Source organism: Amyelois transitella, chromosome 18, assembly GCF_032362555.1.
Source record: "Amyelois transitella isolate CPQ chromosome 18, ilAmyTran1.1, whole genome shotgun sequence".
Taxonomy (NCBI): Eukaryota; Metazoa; Arthropoda; class Insecta; order Lepidoptera; family Pyralidae; genus Amyelois; species Amyelois transitella.
Genome location: NC_083521.1, coordinates 8,234,002 through 8,258,961, shown reverse-complemented (window position 1 = coordinate 8,258,961; position 24,960 = coordinate 8,234,002). Strand labels below are relative to the sequence as shown.

Here is a 24,960-nt window from a genome sequence, read left to right as displayed (position 1 = left end):
TAAGGCTAAAATTGGAATATGAAGGAGAGTTTAAATCATGAAAGGAAAAATAATATACCTACAATAAAATTATCTATCAGTATAAATTTGTATGTTGTAATATATATCAAAGAGATTACTAATATAAATATATATAGATCTTAAAAGTTAGACTGATGAATCAGAAATGTTGAATTGTTACCTTTAGCGGTCAACGACCCTAGAGGTGAGAAATGTTGACCAAACAATATTTTTAGCATATTAACATAAATAATGGAAGAAAACTCACATTCATAGAATACATTTTGAGCGTGTTTATAAATGGTAGAAACAACAGTTGTTCCACGGCGCACATTTTCACAGCACAAATATCACTCGGATTCGTCAAGGGCGTAAAGGCACATACGGCCAGAGAGTCGTGCACGCACTGTCCTCACGCAATGCGTACGCGCAACACGCCCGGCCGCCCCACCAGACGCTATCAAATGCACGCGCCGCCCCGAGTCTTTTACACGCGCAGCTCACTTTCAGATTGGTCCCTTTATTTACCTACTGCTGATGGTAAGGGCAAAGTGTTCGAATCTTGAAACTGCGCCAACGCAACTTCGTTACGATTGGTCGGCCTGTTTCAGGTAAATGTCATTGGTTGTTACTTATATGTAACAAAGATGCGTAACTAATATTATATGTCGTGTGTTTTGAAAAGGCATGACATTTAATTTCACCATTCATATGTATTAATGTATTGTAAGTATGCATTTGTTTGTACTCATAAATTTTGAAATCTTTACTTAGATAAAAATATATAAATATACAACATAGATAGAAGCGATCCCCAAAGTCAATTTTATAACCTGGTAAAATTTGATCTCTAATGATTTCGATATTTAAATTTTAATTTGTGCTATAATTAATTTTTATTGTTATATTTTCAGAAATGATCATTATGTTACTATATTATTTAAACTTGATATAACAGATTTAGAGCACGACGTCAATGATATTGGTGATAGCTCACTTATCTATTTATCGAAACAAATCTATACTAATATTATAAAGCTGAAGAGTTTGTTTGTTTGTTTGAACGCGCTACTCATCTCAGGAAGTACTGGTTCGAATTGAATTTTTTTGTGTTGAATAGCCATAACCATTTATCGAGGAAAGCTTTCGGCTAGGTATATAACATAACGCTGCAACTTTTAGGAGCGAAGAAATAATTAAAAATATGAAAAAAAAAACTGGGAAATTATTCATCCTTGAGGGCTTCAATGATGCCCAAAATAACTATTCCAAGCGGACGAAGTCGCGGGCACAACTAGTAAATTATAAACATAGAATATAAAATATACTAAGACTCGTGTTCGAGTCGTCAGCAATTCGTCTGAAGAAATCGTCAAAGGCGTCTAATGGAATTTTCTCAATGACGCTAAAAAAAATGACAAACTCATGAGGTAAGCATCGTACTTACCTACATATAAGTTACCTAGAAACAATATGTTTAAACATGTCCCGCACATTTTCTTAATTATCATACCCATGCTTAGTGAATACCTAACCTGTTTGTGTTACCAAGTGCCCGAAAAATACAATAAAATGTGATTTTTTTGTACTAACTGTACCTACCTATTGTCGGTCAGACGATATTATTGAAAAAAAAAAAACAATAATTTCTTTAATAATAAAAAAAGAAAGGCACCTAACGGATAGGCTTAAAACTTGGGCTTCTTCTTATACCTACTTAGGCGATGGGCTAGCAACCTGACACTAAGTAACTATTTGAATCTCATGCCATTATAAAGACATACCTACTTATAGATGAACGTGGCCTTTCAGTCTTTTCTTTTTTCGTTCTGGGAAGAAGATTTTGGTAATTCTCGAGGAGTGTCACCATTTATGGTAAAACGAAGTAACAAAATATTTACTAACCTACGTAAAAAAATTGCAGTTAGAATTTTTATTAAAATGTTAACTTATATTTCGATTAAATACCTAATTAATGACTTTGACAGCGAAATTCTAGAAAAACAGAAAGCTCCGTAATTAGATTACTTAAAAGGAAACTATTGTAGGTGTATTTTATAACATACATACATACATATTATTACGTCGTCATATTGTCACGTCACCTTGCGGGGTAGTCAGAGCACGTTCAGCTGTTTGGCTTAATGATAGAATTGAGATTCAAATACTTAGTGACATGTTGCTGGCCCATCGCCTAAAAGAAAAATCTCAAGTTTATAAGCCTATATCGGCTAAAAGAAATATCCCTTTGTCGCTTTTAACGTCATCCGTGGGAATGAGGTGGAGGGGGCAAAACCTTTACGGTTATTGTAAAGATTTTGATCAGCTAAAATTACATAAATACATACCTATATAATTATTACAGTTAGCCAGAATCTAGATTTCCTTTGTTTTTTTGCATGTCTGCCTAGTCTGTCTAACCTCGATGACATCATCCATAGCCCAAGCCTATTTAGTTTAAGCCTCTTTTTGTAATGTAATAATTATATACATACATATAATTACGTCTATATCCCTTGCGGGGTAGACAAGGTCAACAGTCTTAAAAATACTGATAGGCCACGTTCAGCTATTTGGCTTTAATTTGAATTGAGATTCAATTAGTGACGGGTGGCTAGTCCATCGCCTAAAAGAAGAATCCCACGTTTATAAGCCTATCCTTTAGTCGCTTTTTACGACATCCATGGGAATGAGATGGAGAAGTCCTATTATTTTCATTTTAGGTAAGTTTAATCTAGTTATATCATAAGTATACCTAAGTTTGATCATTATAAAGTTACTTATAGAATAACGATAACACTTTAGAAAAAAAGAATAGGACCACTCCGTGTCGATCCCATGGTTGTCGTAAAAGGCGACTAAGGGATAGACTTATAAACTTTATATATGATTCTTTTTTAAGCGATGGGCTAGCAAACTGTCACTATTTGAATCTCAATTCCATCTACATATAAGCCAAACAGCTGAACGTGGCCTATCAATCTTTTCAAGACATACATAGACGTGATTATAATGTAAGTATGTATGTATATTTAATTAATTTTAATTTGATGTATTAAAACATCAAAGACTTTTAGACTGCAAATTGTCAAATTGGTCTTTGGCCTTGTCTTTTGTTATTGAATAAGAAAACGAAAATAGAACTAATGAAAATGCAATTGATTGCTTGTATATACTTAAGTTAATTATAAGTAAATTTATGTTAAATTCTACTGAAAATTTTAAACAAATTTATGATACTCATGAAAGAGAACATAGAAAAATATTGGTTCACAAGACATTTAAATTACAGGCAATCATATTTCTCCAAAACAAATTTAGGTCACATTACAAGGTAACCTAAATTTTGTGTTTCTCTCTCTTTTCTCTTGGCACTGTCTACCCCGTAAGGTATGTAGACGAGATTTTATGTACTATTATATGACACTAATTTATTTCAAGTCAATGTCAATTTTGAATAGGTATACAATCTTGATAATATACCTACAAGCCTAGGAATAAATTTAAAGGCGAGTTTCCCAAATTTTTCTCCGTTAAATCAAGTATTCATATACTTAAGTACCTATAAAATAGTTAAAAAATGTATCAAGGTTAGCAATTTTGTTAATCAATAACAAAGGCCGATCTGAACAAATATCACATGAATTATCTAGCAAGTAGTACCTATTATGTCGTGTCTCTGAAATATCTATTCTGTTATATTAAAAATATCATAACTTAAAACAACAAAAGAATAATTATAATATAACTGAATAGAAAAAAAAATCTAATTTACACCGTCTGCTAGCGTATATCACAAAAAAATATGATTTGAAGTGTGAAAAGTAACACTACACTTACACCTACCTACACTTGTTTCCAACATAAGATTCTTATCTAAGTACCAAAAACACAGTAGACAGACTTGAAGCCGAATTTCTCAGCTTTATCGATAAACATCAGTGGGCCCTAGGCCGTCTATGTATAGGTTGTCTTAGGGCAGGCACGCGGCGGCGACGCGACGCCAGACATTAGTTAACTTTTTTGGCTGTAGGGTTGAACTACGTTATAACATGTCCATGTAATCTGTTATTTTGTTTATTGCATAAGTATAGGTATTTATAACGATAATTTGTTTAATATTATCCTCTTATATTGCATCGTTAAAGATTTAATTGGAAGTCTGCTACTTAAAAATCTATTATGCATCAATAAATTTAAATTTTATAAAATTTAATTAATGCATCTTGAATTTATATTAAGAGAGAAGTAAATGGTAGATTTTTCAGTTAGACTAGGAATCGCAAAATCTTCATTTCTTCATTTTTGATTTCCATAGCAAATCTCTTTTGTGTCAACAAATATCTTACCGTTCACAACCCTATTTGTGTAGGAGGAGGCAATTCGTGGAAAAACTCTTGATGGCATGTGTGCGGGTTGCAAATACGAATAGATTGCTTTAGTGTGCGTGCCGCCGGTTCATTGCCAAGGCCAACCGCCGAATCTCCGAGTCCCCCTCACACCCACCTCGTTCCACCGACGTCGTCAATTATCCGAATTTGCCGAAAGCATCTAGTTGCACCGCATATATTGCTCGCAGGTATCGAAAACGTACCCGGAGACGCACTAAGCTGACCAGCAATATGTATTGCACTGTGATTCGAATCGTATCATTACATCTAGACTTAAAGTGCGGGCGGCGTAGTGCTGACGAAGACAACCGACGCGATAATCGAGTATTTATAACGTTGCATATCGCATTCCACATTTTTTTTATCAACGGTACGCCGCTGCGCTAGTACTAAATCATGAAACATTAAGAACGAAAACATTGAAACAGTAACGGCTTTGTTACAACAAGTTATCAGAAACAAAGAGATGTCTAGACATCTGCAAGCATTTAATCACTTGCGCTAACGAATCGGTACCTAACCTACGTCACTAAAGGACGAGTTGGCCTAGTAGGTAACCATCCTACACTTTTTCAGTGCATTTTTAAATAGATTTTAATAGTGCAAAACAATAGATGTATTTATTGAAACAAAAGAAATAAGTGTACCTACCTCAACGTAATCTGATATTCATAATAATTACGATACAAAAGTTATGTCAAAGAGCACTTATATAATATGCGCCAAAAACAACGGGTAAAGCCTTTATTAAGATACAAAAAATTGAGGTACCTAAGTATGTTAAACTTACAGTTAATTCAAATTAAGTGTAAATTTTTGTAGTTATTTTTTTCTCAAACATACATTACTATAATCCACACTAATAATAATATTATATAAATTTTAATCGCGGAAATCAAAACTATGAAACAATAACTGCTTTATCAAATGAACTCGACCCTGCCCATGACCGTGCGGTCTTACAGATTACGATATGCCTAGCACATAAATAGTTAAGTACATTTACTAACGGCGAACGCAGAAATGTTATACATATCCACACTAATAATAAAGAGGAAAGATTTGTATTTTTGTATGTTTGTGTGGAATAAACTCAAAAACTACTGGTCCGATTTTGATAAAATTTGGCACAGATATAGAATAGACCTTCAAAAGTGACATATTTGTTTTGAAATAAATTTATTTCAAAATATAAAACACAAAAATATGTCCACCCGTGCGAAGCCGGGGCGGGCCGCTAGTTATTAATAAAATTCACAACATTATTGCTAAAAAGAAATACTTATATGTATACATATATTTAACATATTCAATCTCGCCTCTGTCGATTAAGTAATAATTGACAATTAGTTATATTTTATCAGTGTATTTTGTTATAAATTTATTACTGTAAGTACTACATCCAACAACTCATAGATACATATTTTTATTTAAAAAAAGAGTTACATAAGGCATACATTTTTTAAATTTCATTAGATATATGTGGTAGGTAATGTTGTCACATTTATTTCCAACCAGCTTTTGAGATTTCTCTGGGATATAAGTATATATTTATATTAAATTGGAATCTTTTCACAAACTATTCTGTTTTTGTTTTTTTAATTATTTTAATTTCACTTTTCCCATTACTTTAATACACATATAAGCTCCTCGCGATTGATGAGTTTTGTTATTTGTATCTATATTTCACATAGATACAAGGTCTATTACAAAACATGAAAACGATTCAATATGTGTCATTTTGTATCGCATGGAAAGATTGAGGTACAGATAAGGTACAGTCAAGGCCACACGTCATAATATCATAATCGTATGCACGATGCATCGCTGTAAATAGATTAGATACAAAAGTAAACTTATGAAAAATAACGCCAGTAATTGGCAGACTGATACTAAATAAGAAATAATAAATAAATACGGAACAGTCATACAGATTGAGTTAGCCTCGAAGTAAGTTCGAGACTTGTGTTACGAGATACTAACTCAACGATACTATGTAATAAATACTTATATAAATAAACATCCAAGGCCAGACAGGCCTGGGGCCAATCAGAAAAAGTTAATTTCTCATCATGCCCTGGCCGGGATTCGAACCCGGGACTACCGGTGTCACAGACAAGCGTACTACCGCTGCGCCAAAGAGGCCGTCAAAATAAGAAGTACCTACCCTTGTACTAAATTTCTCTTTAGTTTAATTTCTAGACGTATTTTTTCCTTAATATGAATAAATAAACATCCCTAAAGCCTAAACTGTATAACTTAAAGGGCAGCCGTGGATTTAGACATCAAATATTTGTTCACAGTCTGAAGGTGATACTAGAACCGTCACCGGTATACCGAAAAAGACGATATTAAAATATTACTAGGCAACCTTATACCTTTTCATTATTGAATAATGAAATTAAATAATGTCATTTGCAACATTAATCTAACAATATTACTTCTTGTTAGATACGAAACCTAAAATTTAATGAAACTGACCAAAAAAACTGACACTGTGATAATAATTTTAAGAGCATAAAGAATTTCTTGTTTTACCTAAAGATCTTAATTTGAGCCTTAATATGAAGAAGCTTGTTCTTAGTTCCAGAGATAATATAGATTGATGCGTTATCAAACTCGTTTTGATGGTCAACCTACACACTGTACCTATGTAAAGAAACGGAGCTTATAAAAATGTGCACACGCATAAATTATATCTATAATAAAATTATAGGTCCGTTTTACGAAACCATCAATTTGGTTCCCGCAATTCTTAGAACTGACAGTCTTCACTAAAATGATTTCTTAACTGGTTCTGCCATACATATAGCTTCATGGATATTCTTTTTAACATCTAGCTTATTTGAAAAATATAGTGTGTATATGTGCCAGTGCATCGATATACATAATAACGTCATCTGAATAAATAAGATGCGCCGAAATAATATTTTAACTTCATTAGATAAGTATTCAACCGCAATAAATAATAATAGAAAATTAAAAAACAAAAATATTGATTCAAATAAAATAATACAATTTCGAACATTCCAATTAATTGAACGCACACTATGCAATTCCGACAACATATCAATAAAGAACGCCAAATCAAAAAAAAAATCGAATACCTAGTACGGAACAAAGAACAAACGCCCAAGATATTGAGCGAATACAGAACATCTAGACGAAAATTTATCAAGGAACAGAAAAAAAGCGCGCCGGTAAATGCGTAGATGTGAAACACCGCAAATAGCAGTAGACACGGGCGGTAGGCGCGATCGATCACAGGTTGGGGCAGGTCGCGGACGGCGTTCACTTTCCACGTGAATATCTTTATCTACATACATTATTTTGTACACCGATGATATTATATTTTTTGTTCGTCTGCTCTTTGTTCATTCATATAGTCACGTCTATATCCCTTGTAGGTTAGACAGAGCCAACAGTCTTTGCAGAGACTTATAGGCCACGTTCAGCCGTTTGGCTTTATGGTAGAAATTCGTCTGCTCATGGTGTTCTGAAATATGTATTTGACGAGGTTTTTCACGAATGATTTTGTGATTTGACACTGATTGAGGCAGGTCGCGGATCTTTCCATGTCGTTATATTCGGCAATTTCAGTTTTATCTAAATTACTTTACTGATGTTATTATATTTTTTCAATGTCCGCTCTTGTTTTAGGTAGGTACTAGAATATAAAATGATATTTGATGAAGTTTCTGGGATCACTGATTGTAAAATAAACACCACGGTTGGGTCAGGTCGCGAATCTTTCTAAACGTGACTTTCACGTGATTTTTTTATCTTTAAATAACACTGATTCATTACCTATTATAATTTCTTAATAAGTATCTGCTCTTCATATTTTAAACTATGCAAAGCATTTGGATGAAAATTCTGTTCACTAGTAAACATTTAGACTATTTGGTTAGGTAATTCATATAAACCAGACCAGGGCAGTAGTGACTTATGAGACAGAGGTTTATAGCGTGACACGGTATAGATCCTATGATTATAATTTTGTCTCTCTTTGAGTAACTAGAACAATCCAAAAAATATTCCCCTCTTAAGTTTCCTTTTTTTAACATAATATTAGGTATTTTAAAATATTCCAATCATATTTATTATTTAAGTCATGTACACAAAATAATGGAAATATTGTGTTTGGCATGATGTGATGAAGAAAATTCGAATTATAATTACGTATGAAAAAAATAGGATCTAATGTAAAAGTTGTTTCAGTAAAAAAAATGGAACTGGTTTTTTTTATACTTATTTTATGCTTTTCCCCTTTGGTAATATCGAGCGAAACAAATGTTACTTAGTTTGTTAAAAAAATACCTACATGATAAATTACAAGATAGCACAACTAATAAAAGTAAATTATCGTACTGAAAATATTCTTTTGAAATACACTCTCATTTCTGTTTAACATAACATACAAAGCGAGATCATAATGATATGTCGAGAATTGTTTACATCTAGTCCGTCACACAAACATCCTTTGGTCCATAACTGCATGTATATTTTGTAATGAAATTAATATGTTACTATATCTCAAGTTTATTCAACGTTCAAAGGAGGAAATATAATAAAACCGCTGTGTACAATTACTGCGGCCGAATTCGGCACAGTTGATAACATGTTAGGATAGGTCAAGGCGATTCTCAATCGCAAAACAACTGACAGTTTAGCCGAAAAATAATTAAAAAAAAAAACAAATATTTAAAAAAATAGTACGCACCACGTCCTCCATCTCCATCGACGTCCAGTCCATTTCGGTTTGTTTTTTTTTAGGTTAGTGTACAAGTCTAGGTAGTGCCGCGCGAAAGTACTGCGCGTCGCGACGTTCGGTAGACGAGTGCAGCGTCGTGTCGTGTGTGTTGCACCGAAAATTCGTTCCCATGCCACTCTCCCGCGACCCGCACCACACCCCCGAGCTCGCAAAATTTCGAACTTCGAATCGCGCAGCGCCATCTATGGGCGATCGGGCGCCCCCTTGCGGTGTGTGGCCTTGAACTTGACTAGGTATAAGTCGCGAGCGACCCACATTCGCTGAACGCCCCGCCACCCCGCGCAGTGGCGCGTCGTCATGGCCAGCGTGCCACCTGAATGGTAGTAACTGCTAACTGCATAAAGCACGTTTCCACGCTCACGACATTATTGCAGTGCACGCGGCGCTAGACTCAGAGCATTGCAATTGTACTTTAAATACATAGTTTGAAAGAGTCTACCTTGCAGTATCAGGGCGATATGGCTTCCGCGTCGTTATCGATGACAAATCCATGTATCTTTCGATTTGCAGTTGCATATCACCAAAAATTTAATACATACTTACATAACGCTAATGCGTTACATAAGTTATTTCACGACTGACTTCTCCAGTCATTATTCATAAGCCATCAAGCCTGAACGTGGCCTTTCAGTGTTTTTAAGACTGTTGGCTCTGTCTACCCCGCAAGGAATATAGAGGTATATATGAATGTAATTAGGATTTTGATCAGCATTGAAGATATAAATACAGACAGGCATGAGCGCCTGAAAATGTCATAGATCTTTGATAAAAAAAAGAAAGATATAAAAACGGGAGAAAAATTAGTACCTACTAGATTATGTGTCTTTTTTGCGGTTTATGATAAGCAGTTATTACATATATCATAATGGTTGAAAGTAACCTACAGAACAGGCGAACACGGTCATAACAGAATGTCTGAAACACAACTAACGGCTAAAATGAAAATTCTGTTTTTCATATACAGTGCTAACTATTCAAACATATTTTGTAAAGATTATGTATTAATTTTTATAACATACTCTTCTTCCTACTGGCATTAATACCGGTTAAATCCTTACCTCCCTGGAGACCAGCTCGGGGTGCACCTTTTGATCATGAGCCTGGATTGGGTAACTCAGGTCAAACGAGGCGACTCCCGTCTGACCTCGGCAACCTTTACTTACAGGAGAACCTACCCATAATGTTAAAGCTGCACTACCTGAATGTGCATATCCCTTAATCGCCTTCACGACATCCATGGGAAAGTGATTCTATTACCTAAAATTCAGGAAACCACACAGAAACTCATCTGTTTAAAAAAGAAAAACGTTAAATGTAAACAATATATAAAAAAAAACAGGTATTAAACGCGAGATATATATATAGCACGTATAACGTACCTTTATTTTATTTTATCTCGGACGTGTGGTTCCCGGCACCAGTGCCGTGTGGTTCCCGGCACCAATACAAAAAAGAATAGAACCACTCCACCTCTTTCCCATGGATGTCGCAAAAGGCGACTAAGGGATAGGCTTACAAACTTGGGATTCTTTTTTAGGCGATGGGCTAGCAACCTGTCACTATTTGAATCTCAATTCTATCATTAAGCCAAATAGCTGAACGTGGCCATTCAGTCTTTTCAAGACTGTTGGCTCTGTCTACCCCGCAAGGGATATAGACTTAAACATATGTATGTATGTATCTCGGACGTTTCGAATCATGTTACAACGATCCATAGTTACAGTCGCTCGGTGACCACGAATAATAGTATAAATCAACGCGAAAGTTTAAAATCAGTTCAAAAAATACATAATCATGTCAATGAACTGATTTTTCAAGACTTAAATCATTTTGGTATTACGAAAATACCTTTTTTTTCATAATGAAATACTATTTGCGTAATAAGTACACTACTTATAAGCCCCTCCCACTAGTCCCACATTACCCCCACATACCGGAAAAGATAACTGAAGTTGTATTGTATGCAATGTGCATTCCATGTGCATGCTTGCGCCTACGCATACAGTACATAAATAAAAGTGCACTGTTCCACCATTGGCCGTTGTGTTATTACCAATAACCAATAGCAAGCTCTCAATTGACTCTATGTTTTAAATGTGTGTTGTAAAATATATGTATTTAACCTTTGCGTCTACTACAGGTCTTTCTTTTTTTTAAATGAATGTTAAATGGTATTTGTTATATTTATACTCTTAAATCTCATAAAAAATACTTACTACGATTTATTCTCTGCCTACCCCTCCGAGAAAAAGGCGTGATTTTATGTATGTATGAATGTACGATTTGAAAGAAATTTAAGTAAGTATGTACTTAGTGCTCCTGCCCCCGTAGTACGGCACGCGCGACGCCGTTTTTATCGCGTGTAAAACTATCGCTGTCCCGTTTTCTCATCATTATAAAGATGAAACAGCGAGTTTTTACTCGCGCGTGCCATGCTACGGTGCTCTAAGACATTTTTATTTTAACTATTTTAATTATTGAAACTATATATATCTTTGTAACATAATTCCGACTAACTTTCCCAATCTAAATTTAGACATTAATTCATTTCTTTCTCTTGTCCACACTCGTTTCTTTTATACATATTATTGCAAAGTTCCTAACTAAAAATAACCTAATAGGTACTATAGTTCCCATTACTATCTTTTTTCCTACCTCCGAAATCTCTTCTTATGTGCCTTGTTCTACAAAACTTTCATACCGTACACATTCACTACAATTATAATCATTTACCTGTCTTCTCTTTTACTAAAAAATATAGTGCCATAACAATTGAGTAATAGAAATGTTACTGATCGATTAGCAGAAGCCAAACTACTATTTTTAAAATTTTGTATGTTTATGTGCGCATCACGCAAAAATTATTGCTCTATGCGGTAGATCTATTTGTCTTGCTTCAACTTAAAACCTGGTGTACTTACATAATGTCCTCCCCTCCCTTTTTTATTGAGATTTTCAGGGACAGGGTACACCTTTTTTAATGATATTTTCAGGGGAAAAAGTCGCAGTCAACATTGACTTTTATAATTTATAGAAGCGCCATCTGTTTTTTCTTGTTGGTGTCATAGATGCACAAGACGTAGAAAGATGTCGCCTGTGTCGCCTCATCACCAAATTAATTAGCCTTTTCATGCTTAATTTTAAGCAGACTAGAACAGCGTCGACGTTTTTTTACTGCCTTGATCCATAAGTGTAAACCTCTTACAAGGTAGCCAGGGCCTTATCCTTTGAAGAACGTCATATTGCCTTCATACATACAAAATCTCATATAATGTATCCCTTGCCTTGCAGGGTAGACAGAGCCAATAGTCTTGAAAAAGACTGATAGGCCACGCTCAGCTGTTTGGCTTAGTAATAGAATTGAGATTCAAATAGTGACATGTTGGTAGCCCATTGCCTAACAGAAGAATCAAAAGTTTATAAGCCTATCCCTTAGTCGCCTTTTACAACATCCACGGGAAAGAGATGGAGTGGTCCTATTCTTTTTTCTTCTGCGCTTGTTTGTTTACCCTGAGAAAAATGTCTATGCACAGGCTGATCCTATTCTTTTAATGTGTTCAATTTATTGATTAAGTTTGTATTTTTACAAACGGCCGCCTTTTCTGTTTTTTTTTAATTTAGAAGAGGGTATCCTTTTAACAGATGGATCTTCAGCCAGTCTACCCTCTTGTCAATTTGACTTCTATCTCTCCGGCGCGGCTTGACAGCCTCAATATCTAACCTCCTTGGATAAAATGTCACATGAAAAACTAGAGAGAATCAGAATGTTGTACTTACCTCAGTTTATAAGATACTACGATGGCATGGAGCAATCTGCTGCTGGCTGCCCTTCGCATATCCTTTGAGTGTAAACGGCGTGCGAGTGACGATGGTGGCACATCGCCAACGCAAATCTGAAACATTAAGTTCATTAAGATTAGGTTAGAACAGAATTAGTCTCATTTTACTTATACTAAAATAGCATCTATGCGTCCCACTCAGCAGCACTGTCCGTTGATATGGTCTTTGTCTCGTCTTGTCATTTTCCATGTTGCACCCTCCTCCAGAACACTAAGGAGCCTGAGGCAACTTTTGTACATATTTGTATTTTAATACTTTTATTTATATTATTCAAAAATGAAAAGTGGTCATGTGCTTTTTTACACAAATTCTGTCGAATACAAAGATATTTGTAGCCACAAAAATAGTTAGGTATCACCAACATGCTTTGTCAATGTCATGAGTAATTGAAAATTTTAATGTCGACTTAAAATGTACTTATATACAGAAAATTTAAGACTGAAGTCCATACCTAAAGATTACAATGACAAAAAAAAAAGAAACAAAAAACAAATTCTTCTCATACCCTAAGTTCTACATTAAGGAGAAGGGAATAAATTATATGTAATTAAATTTAGTAGTTTGTAGTTGGTGAAATAACTAGGTTGTCAGCTACATTACAATTATTTTATTTAAAAAGGGAGAAGCAGCATGTAAGTGAAATTAAAACTTTGTTTGTGTCTCTTACTTTTTGTACCGTCACAACCCTAGAAAAGCTGTCTTTCCCTATATCACATCCACGGAAAACTACTCTGTATTCTAAATAAGTGTCATAAAATCTTATAGATGGATGTTAATGGGACATACAATATCTAAATAATGCTCAGGTTTAGCTAACAAATGTTTAATTATTCACAAAAGTGATTTAAAATCAAGGACAAGTTACAATGTTAAGTTTTCACATTAAAATTCAGTGGATAAACTTAAAAGGTGACTGAGTGACTGCATATAAATATGAATATGATATTTCAAACCCAATTGACACTGTTCAACTTCTTTTTTTTTAAATTATCTTCTGAACAGGTTCAAAAATAATTTAATTGATATTTGAAAGTTGTTTCAAAACAGTATTATGTAAACATTATACTATGTCTCATGCACTCCATTTTACTTACCTATGATCCACGGAAATGTTAATATTCGAAACGAATAATCCAATGTGAAAATATCCTGTATTAGTTTTAAATGAAACAATTGCGTTCCTAAAAAAATTGTATTTTCCTGAAGATTAGCCAATCTGTCAACTTGAAACTAGTTCATGTTAACAATTTCCACACAATACTTATGTAGGACGCTTAAAATTTTATTGTTGCCAAACAGAATACGTCATATAATCACTATGTATTTCGTCTGAAAATTAAATGAAGAAATAAAAATTGTTAAAACTAACCCAAAAATAGGGAATTTAGGTTATAAAATTGTTATTTTCTTTTTCTCTTGTAATGTAATATTTCATCTAAGCATTTGACTTTGATAATTGACATTTCATATTTTTTGTTAGCTTTAGCATTTAGTACACAATGCCTATGCCACTACGCATATATTTTTTTCTTTTTTATAAGCAGTTTTAATTTTTCTCTTTACACTAATTGAATTACGAACATTACTTTATAAATGTATTGGTCGAGTGGGGGCGTGACCAGTATGCAGAAGACCCAACCAAAAAACTTAATATCTCTTATAATTAAGTATAGTAATCGAGACGTTGTGTTATAAGTTTGTAATGCAAGTTTTGTTTGAAAACGATGTTTCATTAAGAAAAAAGTCAAAAAGTTTGACATTGACTTTGACTGATGTGACGTGATCTCGCTGTCCCAGTCGCCTGTCGCTTCTTTTTGGAATTTGGGCCAACTCATCGGTCTCTTGACATGGAACATGTTTATTTTCAATAAAGTGCTATGAATTTTGACTTATTATTGTGAGAAAATTGTGATCATTAAATAAGTATAATGGAGGTACACTATTTATTGTTTGTGTTGAGTGTTTTCTGGCATGGCACCGAAGGTATTATGTGGAGCTTGGCTCCTAACACTCAAAAGTGTCTGAAGGAAGAGTTACATGCTAACGTGCTCGTGGCAGGGACATATGAAGTCGTTCACGCAGACGGTCAACGCGTAGACTACGTAGTAAGTCTAAAACACCTTCAACGTTACTTACCAAATGTGCACTGTAAATCTGCAATATATATTCAGTGTCGTTGTGGGCGGAACCAGCTTGTTTGCCGGCCATCTGTAGCATATTTTTTATTTTTCCTGTAATGAGTTAATTAAATCGAAATTAACTTTAATTCTCAATTGAATCAACTCATTTGCAAAATTTGTAGAAGTGGATACAATGTGTTTAGTTTATTGTGCTACCTTGATTTGATCTGTGGTTGAAACAAGATTTATTTCATATTACTTTTAACACCCATTTTCCATAATTGAACATATTTTTATCATTCCACAGGTTCGAGATTCGAAAGGCCACATTTTATCACAGAAAGAATCGATAACAACAGGAAAATTCACATTTGTAACTGAAACATATGACACATTTGAAGTGTGCTTCACATCCAAAGTTCCTCCAGGTGAGTTATTTTTTGACACACAGTTTTTTCTTATATGGAATACCTTTCAGCCATATTTAGCATATATGCTAGTACAATCCATTCCAATAAAGAATCAAATCTGAAAAAAAAGAGAACTAATATTCCTTGTCAACATTTGTGAGTACTGGGTGAACCAAATTATTTAATGAAATTTAATGTATTTTCAGAACGCCGTGGTGTCAGCCAGGATGTTATGTTGGACATCAAAGTTGGTATTGAGGCCAAAAACTATGAAGGTGTAAGTATGCACATTTGATATTTTTTCAACTACACCTCAGTTAATTGAAGTGAACATGCCAGCCTCTGGAATATTCTTAATGTTATTTAAAATTTAAACATGTACAATAATTCTTTTTAAATAATAATGTATATTAACTGCTTAAGTAATGAACTTAGTATAATTGATTGATTAAGGTTTATAAGAGGGAATAGAGGAGGATTAAATGTATTATTTGATTTTTATGTATTTATCCACTTTCTTTATTTTATCGGGTCTTCTACTACAATCTTCTATCTGGCCACAAGTCATTGGTAAACACGTATTTGCTCTATTGCACATTTTTTATAACCATTTTGTTTTTCCAATAACCCTTTTTTGTGTGGATTTTGCATGTTGTGGAACTTGCTGTTTGTTTAATTACTTCTTGATTATCTCAATCCCAACTAATAAATGTGAAAGTGAATTTGTTTGTTGTCTCTTCACGGGTTATCGTATGAACCAATCTTCTTGAAATTTTACCTTAGTAAACCTATATATGATTAAGATTCTGGAGAAGAACCTAGGGTACTTATCATCCCGGTAAAAGTTATAGTTCTCGTAGGATTTGCTAGTTCCCGTGGGATTTGCGAAAAAATTATAAATTAGTAGGTGGCTCTAAATTAACGCAAACAAAAGCTGCTGGTAAAAGCTAGTAAATAATAGTTGTTACAATTTCCCAAATCTTTCAATTCCCTGTCAATCTTTTAATTAAAAAATTGATTCAATTGTTTAACTGCAATAAAGTTCCATTTCATTATATGTATTTGTGTAAGAAAAATATTTAAATTGAAAGTTATTTCATATCTACTAACTGTTTTATATTTCCCTACTTGACTGTTTTTATGCAGTGTAATGTAAATGTACCTGTATGAATGGCAGGTAACTAAAACTATGAATCTAAATAATAAATGTTATCACGCTATATATGCGCCATCCAATACGGGTTAGGTTTTACTGCAAAGATTGTCAGATGGGAGTTTCTTCGTGTAAACACCTGACTCACCCAATCTAGTATCTATGGTCAAAGGCAAACCCCAGGCAGGAGTCTGGAGAGGACTCCAGAGTGGTGGGGATGCAGCGGTAAAAGCCAGGAAAAAGAAGACTTGCGCCCATACGCAATCTGCACACCGCGATCTGCATATGTTTAGTGTTCACATGCAAATACTTTTAGATCGGTGAAGCCGCCAAGCTGAAGCCAATGGAGTTGGAACTGAAGAGGCTGGAGGATCTCTCCGAGGCCATAGTGCAGGACTTCACTCTGATGAGGAAGCGGGAGGAGGAGATGAGAGACACTAATGGTAAGAATCATCAGATGATTTTAACAAATTGTATTCTTTTTTGTAACACAAGTATAGGCGGACTTAATACTAATAGAATTATCTAACAGTCTACCATTGAGTTAAGCAGAGAAACTTTATGTGGGTGATAATAATGGTCCTAAAGAAATAATGAAAAACAAAAAAGACATGATCATCAACCAACTCAAATAATGAAGTTTTCAATATAATGTGCCATATAGAGAAGGACATACGTTGCTTTCAAGCAGGTGGAGTCGCAGGCGAATGCTTGTTACCTAGTTTTCACCAAAAACATATAAAAGTATTTTTAGTGAGTATAACTGTTTTAACTAATCGCAGCTTCCATAACGTTTCTCTTCCAGAGTCCACCAACAACCGGGTCCTCTTCTTCAGCATATTCTCCATGGTCTGTCTCTTGGGTCTCGCCACGTGGCAGGTCCTCTACCTACGTAGGTACTTCAAAGCGAAGAAACTCATTGAATAACACCTTAAATGGTTCCGCGCGGGTGGAGTGGCATGCGTTCACGTTATAGCCAGTGTGTTACGTTTTTTTGAATTTAGAATGTGTTGTCTATGAATGTTACTATTTTCCAAAAATGGAATGTATGTTCATTATTCCGTTTGTTTCTAATTGTTATTCTTTCTCACTATTTTTATAATTGTCATAAAAAACCGTGAATAAAATTTTAGATATAAGTTGTCATTAATTTAAACGCACAGTGTAGGCGAGTCTTTCATTTGTAAGATAGCTCGATTATTTTGTTATTGATCAAATAATATCCATCACAATTCACGCATGCCACTTTATCCGTGTTCATAGATCTTGTGTTACTTTATATTTTAATATATACTTAATAAAAATTTTCGAAACTTAATTGTTATTTAGATTTGAAGGTACCTACATCTCTACATACCGTATCCTCTCTTGGTCTCATAAGATTGATGGTGATACGCTCAACCTTGTTTAAGAAGTCCATAAAACTTTATTTTCCAACGTTAATGAATAGCCTCCTAAACCGTACTCGTATTGCCACGCAAGACTTTCAAACAAAACGTTAAACTAAGTTGATAATTGTACGAAATGACAGCGTCGTCAATTCCTTACTTTTGAACAGTAGCAAAGTGTGGAGATTGCAAGAACCGCCTCAGCATTGACACTTCTCAAAAGTGGACTTTACTTTACCCATATTGTTAAAGTTACCTTTGTCTAATAAAATAAGTATACAACAGTCCTTACTCAGTTGGACTGTTGAGGGGTTGACTGTGATTTTGTCAATATAGGTATAGGGATTTAGATGAAAAACAAGAAAATAAGTCGGGCCTTCCGTTTATTTCCTTATAAATATATAAGGCTTCAATAATGCACACACTTCCTCAGTTATTCACTAAATGCTAACATCATAAGATATATTCTTAAATCCAAGATTTATATAGGTCAGGAATAAACGGTGCTCGGAATGTTATATATAAATACATTGGATGCTTTAATTTAAATCTCATTAATACTTTAATATTTTCAATCATTGCAGTACATACCATAAAAAAATATAATAAAATAAAACATTTTTCAAGAATTTTGCATTTGCCTCTATTCAAAAGGTTAAAACATTATTTCCTTGGCATTTTGACACATTGGACATTCTGCCCTTTGGGCCAACATACCCCGGATTGAAAATTTCACCATAGCTATACATCATGCCTCCTATTTGAATCGATGGCGCTAGTGGTTTTTTCAGACATCTTTTTGTGTATGAAAAAGTACCATAGAAATGTAATAATGGCTTTTTTGTCTTAAAATATGTTTCAGATAGAATTATTTATGAAACTAAAATAAGTGATGTTTTGTATACTTTATTGGAAAAAATATGCAAATAATACAGCTAAATTATTTAAATTCATCATGTTAAATAACAGTAGCGCCATCTGTTTTTTTTTACAATTAAACCAAAACCTAGGCTGCTGTACCTCATGTATGTTTGTGTGCAAAGTATATTTTAATTAAAAAAAAACAGTTTCAAAGTATAAAAATAGCTTTCTGCATACATAAACATTTATATTCATGGCTAGACCATCACCCGCCATTTTGTTGTTGTTTGACAACCATATTGTTATTGCTTGGTAAATGCTTTGCAAAAATGGCGGTCACATATAACTTAATATAGTACTTAGTTATATGGAATTAAAAAAAACAATATTGCAAACCGGCTTAGCCTTTAGTTAAAACAAAGTATAAAATTTGTGTACGCCTAGGCGGGTTCTCAAATACAAAAAGACAATTAAATCAACGTTTAACTGAATACACGTTATATCACATTGATAACTGATTCAAATACATTCGCACTAATAACTTATATACAATAAAATTTAATGTACATTTGTGATATCGATTTGGATCAAAGCGGGAAATAATCCAGTTGCACCGTTAGGTGTTTAACGCCCGCTTCCCTGAAGATCCTAGCTGTTTGTTCCGTGACGTATCTAGGGTCGACTTCCCTAGCTACCTCTAACTTTATAGCGCCCACGTGGACGTCACTGCAGAGAGTCCAAAAGTGTGGTTCTTGTACCGCGTGCACCCCCGCCAGACCAACCACTCGCGTGTATAAATTCGGCAACAACCTCTCTATACTACTTGGAGTCCGTTGCATGAGCACACCAGCTGAATCTTTTACTAATGGTATAACACTCGCGGCGATGAGTAATGCTATAGCCATGGAGCATATAGGATCTGCTCTCATCCAGCCGAACATTCTCATGAGGATTGCTGATATAATGACACCGACAGAGCCGAGGGTATCTGCGAGGACGTGTAGGAAGACTCCTCGCATGATGGCTGACCCAGCACCGGTGGGAGCTTCGATTTCGTCGTGGGTGTGGCCGTGGACGTTGTTGTGGGAGTGACCATGGTTGTGACTATGGCCGTGACCACCGTGACCGTGACCATGGCCGTGGTGGAAGGCGTATATCCCCACAAGGTTCACGAGGAAGCCCAAAATTGATACTAGGAGGAGGCGCTCGTGTTTAACCTGAAATATGACGAATATAGTTTTTATATCAACCGCGATTTCATAGATTTACTACTTTAATAAAAGTACTCTTGATTTATTGTAAGAGTGGTCCCAATTTTCCCATAGAAATTAAAAATATAATTGCAGAAAGGTAGGTACATGAACAGTAAATAAAGAAAGAACAGTTGCGTTGTAACGTGCAATACAAATATAAAAATAATGAGGTCACTATCCGAACATAATATCTAGTAAAAGGCGTGAACACAACAATGAAAAAACTTGAGATAAAAAGTTGAGAAAAATACGTGACCAATCAACTCAATACTGCATAACACAACATCGATAGGGTTCTGTGGATACGCTCATACAATTTCGTCATTATCACTACGTAATAGTGTTGAAAATAAATCGGCGGCACGAGGTTGATGTTTAAATTTTTATCATTCTCTTGGCGTTGGTAGATACCGGTTGCGAACTCACCTTTCAGCAGAGGATCCTGGGGTCTGCCTTTGACCACGATCCTAAATTAGTAAGGTTTTTACACAAAGCTATCTTTGTCGGAGAAACTCCCGCCTGTCATCTTTGTAAAAGAGCTCCCCGTCACTCGCAAACCGTGACAGAAGTTTCCTCAACGAAATAAGACGCGTATCGTCTCCCGCGCAGAATACAGAAATTGTCTCCCGTCTGTTTAAAACCCAATTTAATCTTAACAATACTCCTACATTTTTTACAAGAAATGCATAGATTTCCATGGTAGACATATATATGCAGGCATTTTATTTAGTTACTAGCTGTGCCCGCGACTTCGTCCGCGTGGAATAGTTATTTTAGGCATATTTAGGCGGTCACGCGTATTAGAAAGAACGCTGGTTCGCCGTATTAAATGTTTCGCTGCAAATTGCTTATAACGACTATATCTCAAAACCTATTCGTCTGATTTATATACTGTAAATGGCAATTTTAGTCTACATGAAAAGCCGAAAGTAATAAACATATTTATTTGGATAAGGATTAATACTGAATTAAAGAAAATTGGTTTCAAAATAACTTATGTTAATAATAAAAAAATAATCTTAAAAACTGAACATAAAAGTGGTTATTGTAAGTAAACCTTAAGAGATAGATATATGCTCTCGCGGACTTTTTTGTGGCAAAAAATGAGTACTTCACATCTTTAGTACATTGTTTTACTATATCTTTGTTGGTTTGCGCAGCGTTCGCGTGGAAAGCTCGCAGATGGCCGACTCATTCAACTTTCACCTGCATTGTTGACGTTTCCCGTAGGAAATCCGGGATAAAATGTAGCCTATAGCCTTCCTCGATAAATAGACTATCTAACAGTGAAAGAATTATTCAAATCGGTTCAGTAGTTTCTGAGATTAGCGCGTTTAAACAAACAAACAAACAAACAAAACAAACTCTTCAGCTTTATAATATTAGTATAGATTTTCAAAAACAGAATAAGAAACAAAGTAAGAATAATATAATAATAATAAGGAAAAGGAAAGAGGAAGGAAACGAAGATGCAGGAAAGCATACATACATATAATAACGTTCATATCCCATACACGGTAGACAGAGCCAACAGTCTTGTAAAGACTAAAATGCCACGTTCAGCTGTTTGCGTTAATAATCGAACTGAGATTCAAATAGTAACAAGTGGCTAGCCCATCGCCTAAAAGAAGAATCCCAAGTTTATAAGCCCATCCCTTAGTCGACTTTTATGACATCCATGGGAAAGAAATGAAGTGGTCCTATTCATTTTTTATATTGCCGCCGGGAAACACACGGCACCTAAACTTTAAATAACGTTGTTATAATACAATAACTGAAATTTTTTTTTTTTTGTAATAATAAAATTCATACTTTATTATCTGCTTCTATCTATCTCTTTTTATCTATTTATCCATCCATACTAATAAATGCGAAAGGAAGTTTATTTGTCTGTGTTTTTTTTTTCTCTTCACGCGTTATCTACTGAACTAATCATGAAATTTTGCGTACATATAATTAAGAGTCTGGACAAGGACATAGGGTACTTTTCATCCCGGTAAAAACTACAGTTCCTTAGCATTTTGTGAAAAAGCTGTATACTTTTGTAGGTAGCGCTAAATTCGTGAAGGTGGCGCAATTCGCACGGGCAAAGTAGCGTGGTCTCTTCACGCGTTATACTATTAATTTACTGAAATAAAGAGTCTGGAGCAGGACATAGGGTTCCTTTCATCCCGGTAAAAGCTATAATTCCGTGGGATTTGCGAAAAACATGTATTCTTTTGTAGGTAGCGCTAAATTCGTGAAGGTGGCGCAATTCGCACGGGTAAAATAGCGTGGTCTCCTCACGCGTTATACTATTATTTTACTGAAATAAAGAATCTGGAGAACATAGGATTCCTTTAATCCCGGTAAAAACTATAGTTCCGTGGGATTTGCGAAAAACATGTATTATTTTGTAGGTGGCGCTAAATTTGGGCGGACGAAGCTGCGGTTAAAAGCTAGTTATCTATAAATAAATTTATCTTGTTAAAGATAACCAAGATTAAACTAATAATGGGAAATACTGTTAAGAAATTCTTATTACACAATTATAGATTAGATATTTACTGAACATTTACTGGCAGTATGTATTGATATTCTTAATCAGTGTTGCCAGAATTCACCACTAATATTGTAAATGATCTGTCATCATTACATATTTATGGAGGGCCTAAAGCTCCTCTCCAGGGAGTAGAATGCAACCAGGTCTGACATCAAGAGGATATGTCGAGGACAGTCAATATTTACCTACATATGTGGATATATAAATAATAGTGATATTGAAAGGAGAGTGAACGCGGGGAACATGGTGAATGGAGCTTTGCATGCCTTTATGAGCAGTCAGAAACTATCCAAAAAGGCTCGACTGGCTGTGCACAGGGGCGTGTTGGTCCCGACATTAATGTATGGGAGTGAAAGTTGGGTATGGCAAAAGAAGCATGAAAGCAGAATAAATGCAGTGGAAATGAGAGCGTTAAGGAGTATGATGGGTGTGAAATTGAGTGACAGGATAAGGAACAGCGTGATAAGGGAATGTTGTGATGTGAAAGAAGATGTAGTTACAGGAATAGAAAAGGGTATGTTAAGATGGTTCGGTCATGTGGAGAGGATGAATGAAAGCAGGTTGACTAAGCAGATATACAAGGAGAGTGTGGAGGGAAAGGTCGGAGTGGGAAGACCTAGACGAACGTATCTTGATCAAATTAAGGACGTCCTGGTAAAGGGTCAGGTCAAAAGTACCCGAAACCGCCGAGCTTGTATGAAGAGAGTTATGAATGTGGACGAAGCGAAAGAAGTATGCAGAGATCGTGGCAAGTGGAAAGAGGTAGTCTCTGCCTACCCCTCCGGGAAAGAGGCGTGATTTTATGTATGTATGTATGTATAAATAATATAAATGCTTCTAGTATTAAGTCCGCCAATTGTGCTATACATTTGTATTCATGCAATGAAATTTACATAAAAAAATGGGTCAGCTTACACAAATTGTTTTGGCGTCTACATAAGTTGTTGTCTTACATGATATTAACCCAAAGATACTATATTTTATAATGAATACTTATATAGATAAACATTCAAGATCCAGGTCAATCAGAGAAAGTTTGTTTCTCATTATTCCCTGGCCAGCTTTTGAACCTTGGACCTCCAGTGTCACAGACAAAAGCACTACCATTGCAACCCACAAAGGCCCTAAAATATTAAAAATTATTAAAAAAAATTAATTAACAATTTTTTTACCTCAGGCGGTTCTATAGCTCTTTCCACAGCTTCGCTCATAATGAAAAATGCAATGAACAACAGGAACAGTCCATTGACAAACCCGGCCAGCACTTCCGCCCTGGCATACCCATAGGAGAAGCGTTCATTGGCCCTCCACCTCGACACCAAAGATGCAGCGAGACCAGCCACTAGGCCAGTGCAGTCGAAGAACATGTGGAATGCATCAGATATAAGACCTGAAAATAAATAAACATTTAATAGGTATATGTCTATCTAATTATATAAGTCTAGCCCATAAGCCTAATGTTGAAATATTAAATACTATGGTTCTGTAACTTTACAAGTTAATTGGGGTTAATAAGTGGCTGAGATTTTCTCTATCTGTGGACCTTTTAACTGGCTTTCTGCCTTTTGTTCTATATTCTTCCAAAAATGCAAGTAAACAAAGACTAATATTAAATCTTAAAAGTAATATAAAGCTGTAAATGAATTGCATTTAATGATACTATCAGGATCATTTCTTCTAAACACTACTCAACAGATTAACAAAAACTTACCTAAACTGTTAGTCCAAACGCCATAGAAAAGTTCTACAAAAGCGAACGACAAATTAAGTATGAGGAAAAGGAACAAATTCCTGGAATTCTTATCAGAATAAATGAGTCTCAGCCAATTTTGGAACTTTTCTTTTATCCCGCCCAACGGCCCGCGGGATACGCGAGTATCCTTCTGTGTCAAGGGCAGCATTGTGTCTCAAATTAATTTCCAGGATCTTTTCACGTCATTTCAGCACTAATTACAAGTTAATTACAAAAACTCCAACGAAGAAACATGCATACGTGTACTTTCCAAGCGGTTTATAACCTATCGGAATTTAGTATCAATGGATAATTCGTGAATGAAATGATACTTTTTGTATACTTATTAATAATAGCCGTAAATGAGCAACATATTTAAAATAAATATTTATCACTGTAATTCAAAAATACCATTTATACGTATGGATGAACGAAACTTAACAAAAAATTGAGTTGCTTTGCAATTGCTTGACTGACAGTGACAAACTTGCCTTGA

At 34.9% G+C, this 24,960-nt stretch overlaps 3 protein-coding genes across 8 annotated transcripts in view; 1 reads left to right on the top strand and 2 right to left on the bottom strand.

Moving 5' to 3' along the window:
* The window catches only part of LOC106137434 (steroid hormone receptor ERR2), a 39,780-nt gene extending 25,356 nt beyond the window's left edge, over nt 1-14,424 (bottom strand). For 2 of the 5 annotated variants that reach the window (XM_060949307.1, XM_060949308.1), the window contains exons 1-2: nt 14,100-14,424; nt 12,943-13,058 (exon numbers count right to left, since the gene is read on the bottom strand). Coding sequence is in view for 3 of the 5 variants with exons in the window: in XM_060949310.1 (XP_060805293.1) it covers nt 9,115-9,147 (33 nt within the window). In the remaining 2 variants the exon portion in view is untranslated. Of the gene's footprint in view, nt 1-9,114; nt 9,528-12,942; nt 13,059-14,099 lie in introns of those variants that run through there. The other 3 variants (XM_060949306.1, XM_013338259.2, XM_060949310.1) reach the window with 2 other exon arrangements.
* A 346-nt stretch (nt 14,425-14,770) lies between these two features.
* LOC106137412 (transmembrane emp24 domain-containing protein bai) lies at nt 14,771-18,006 on the top strand. 2 transcript variants are annotated; one of them, XM_060949311.1, is made up of 5 exons: nt 14,771-15,110; nt 15,433-15,553; nt 15,742-15,812; nt 17,005-17,131; nt 17,471-18,006. In XM_060949311.1, the coding sequence occupies exons 1-5, from the start codon at nt 14,934-14,936 to the stop codon at nt 17,662-17,664; spliced, it is 690 nt and encodes a 229-aa protein (XP_060805294.1). In that variant the 5' UTR covers nt 14,771-14,933; the 3' UTR covers nt 17,665-18,006. The 2 variants fall into 2 exon arrangements, with proteins under 2 accessions (XP_060805294.1, XP_013193684.2); XM_013338230.2 differs by having other exon boundaries at nt 14,783-15,110; nt 17,494-18,006.
* Nucleotides 18,007-18,808: 802 nt separating this feature from the next.
* On the bottom strand, nt 18,809-24,960 carry LOC106137447 (zinc transporter 7). The gene is made up of 3 exons (XM_013338277.2): nt 24,444-24,960; nt 23,905-24,122; nt 18,809-20,154 (listed from the first exon to the last, which is right to left on the bottom strand). The coding sequence occupies exons 1-3, from the start codon at nt 24,631-24,633 to the stop codon at nt 19,525-19,527; spliced, it is 1,038 nt and encodes a 345-aa protein (XP_013193731.1). The 5' UTR covers nt 24,634-24,960; the 3' UTR covers nt 18,809-19,524.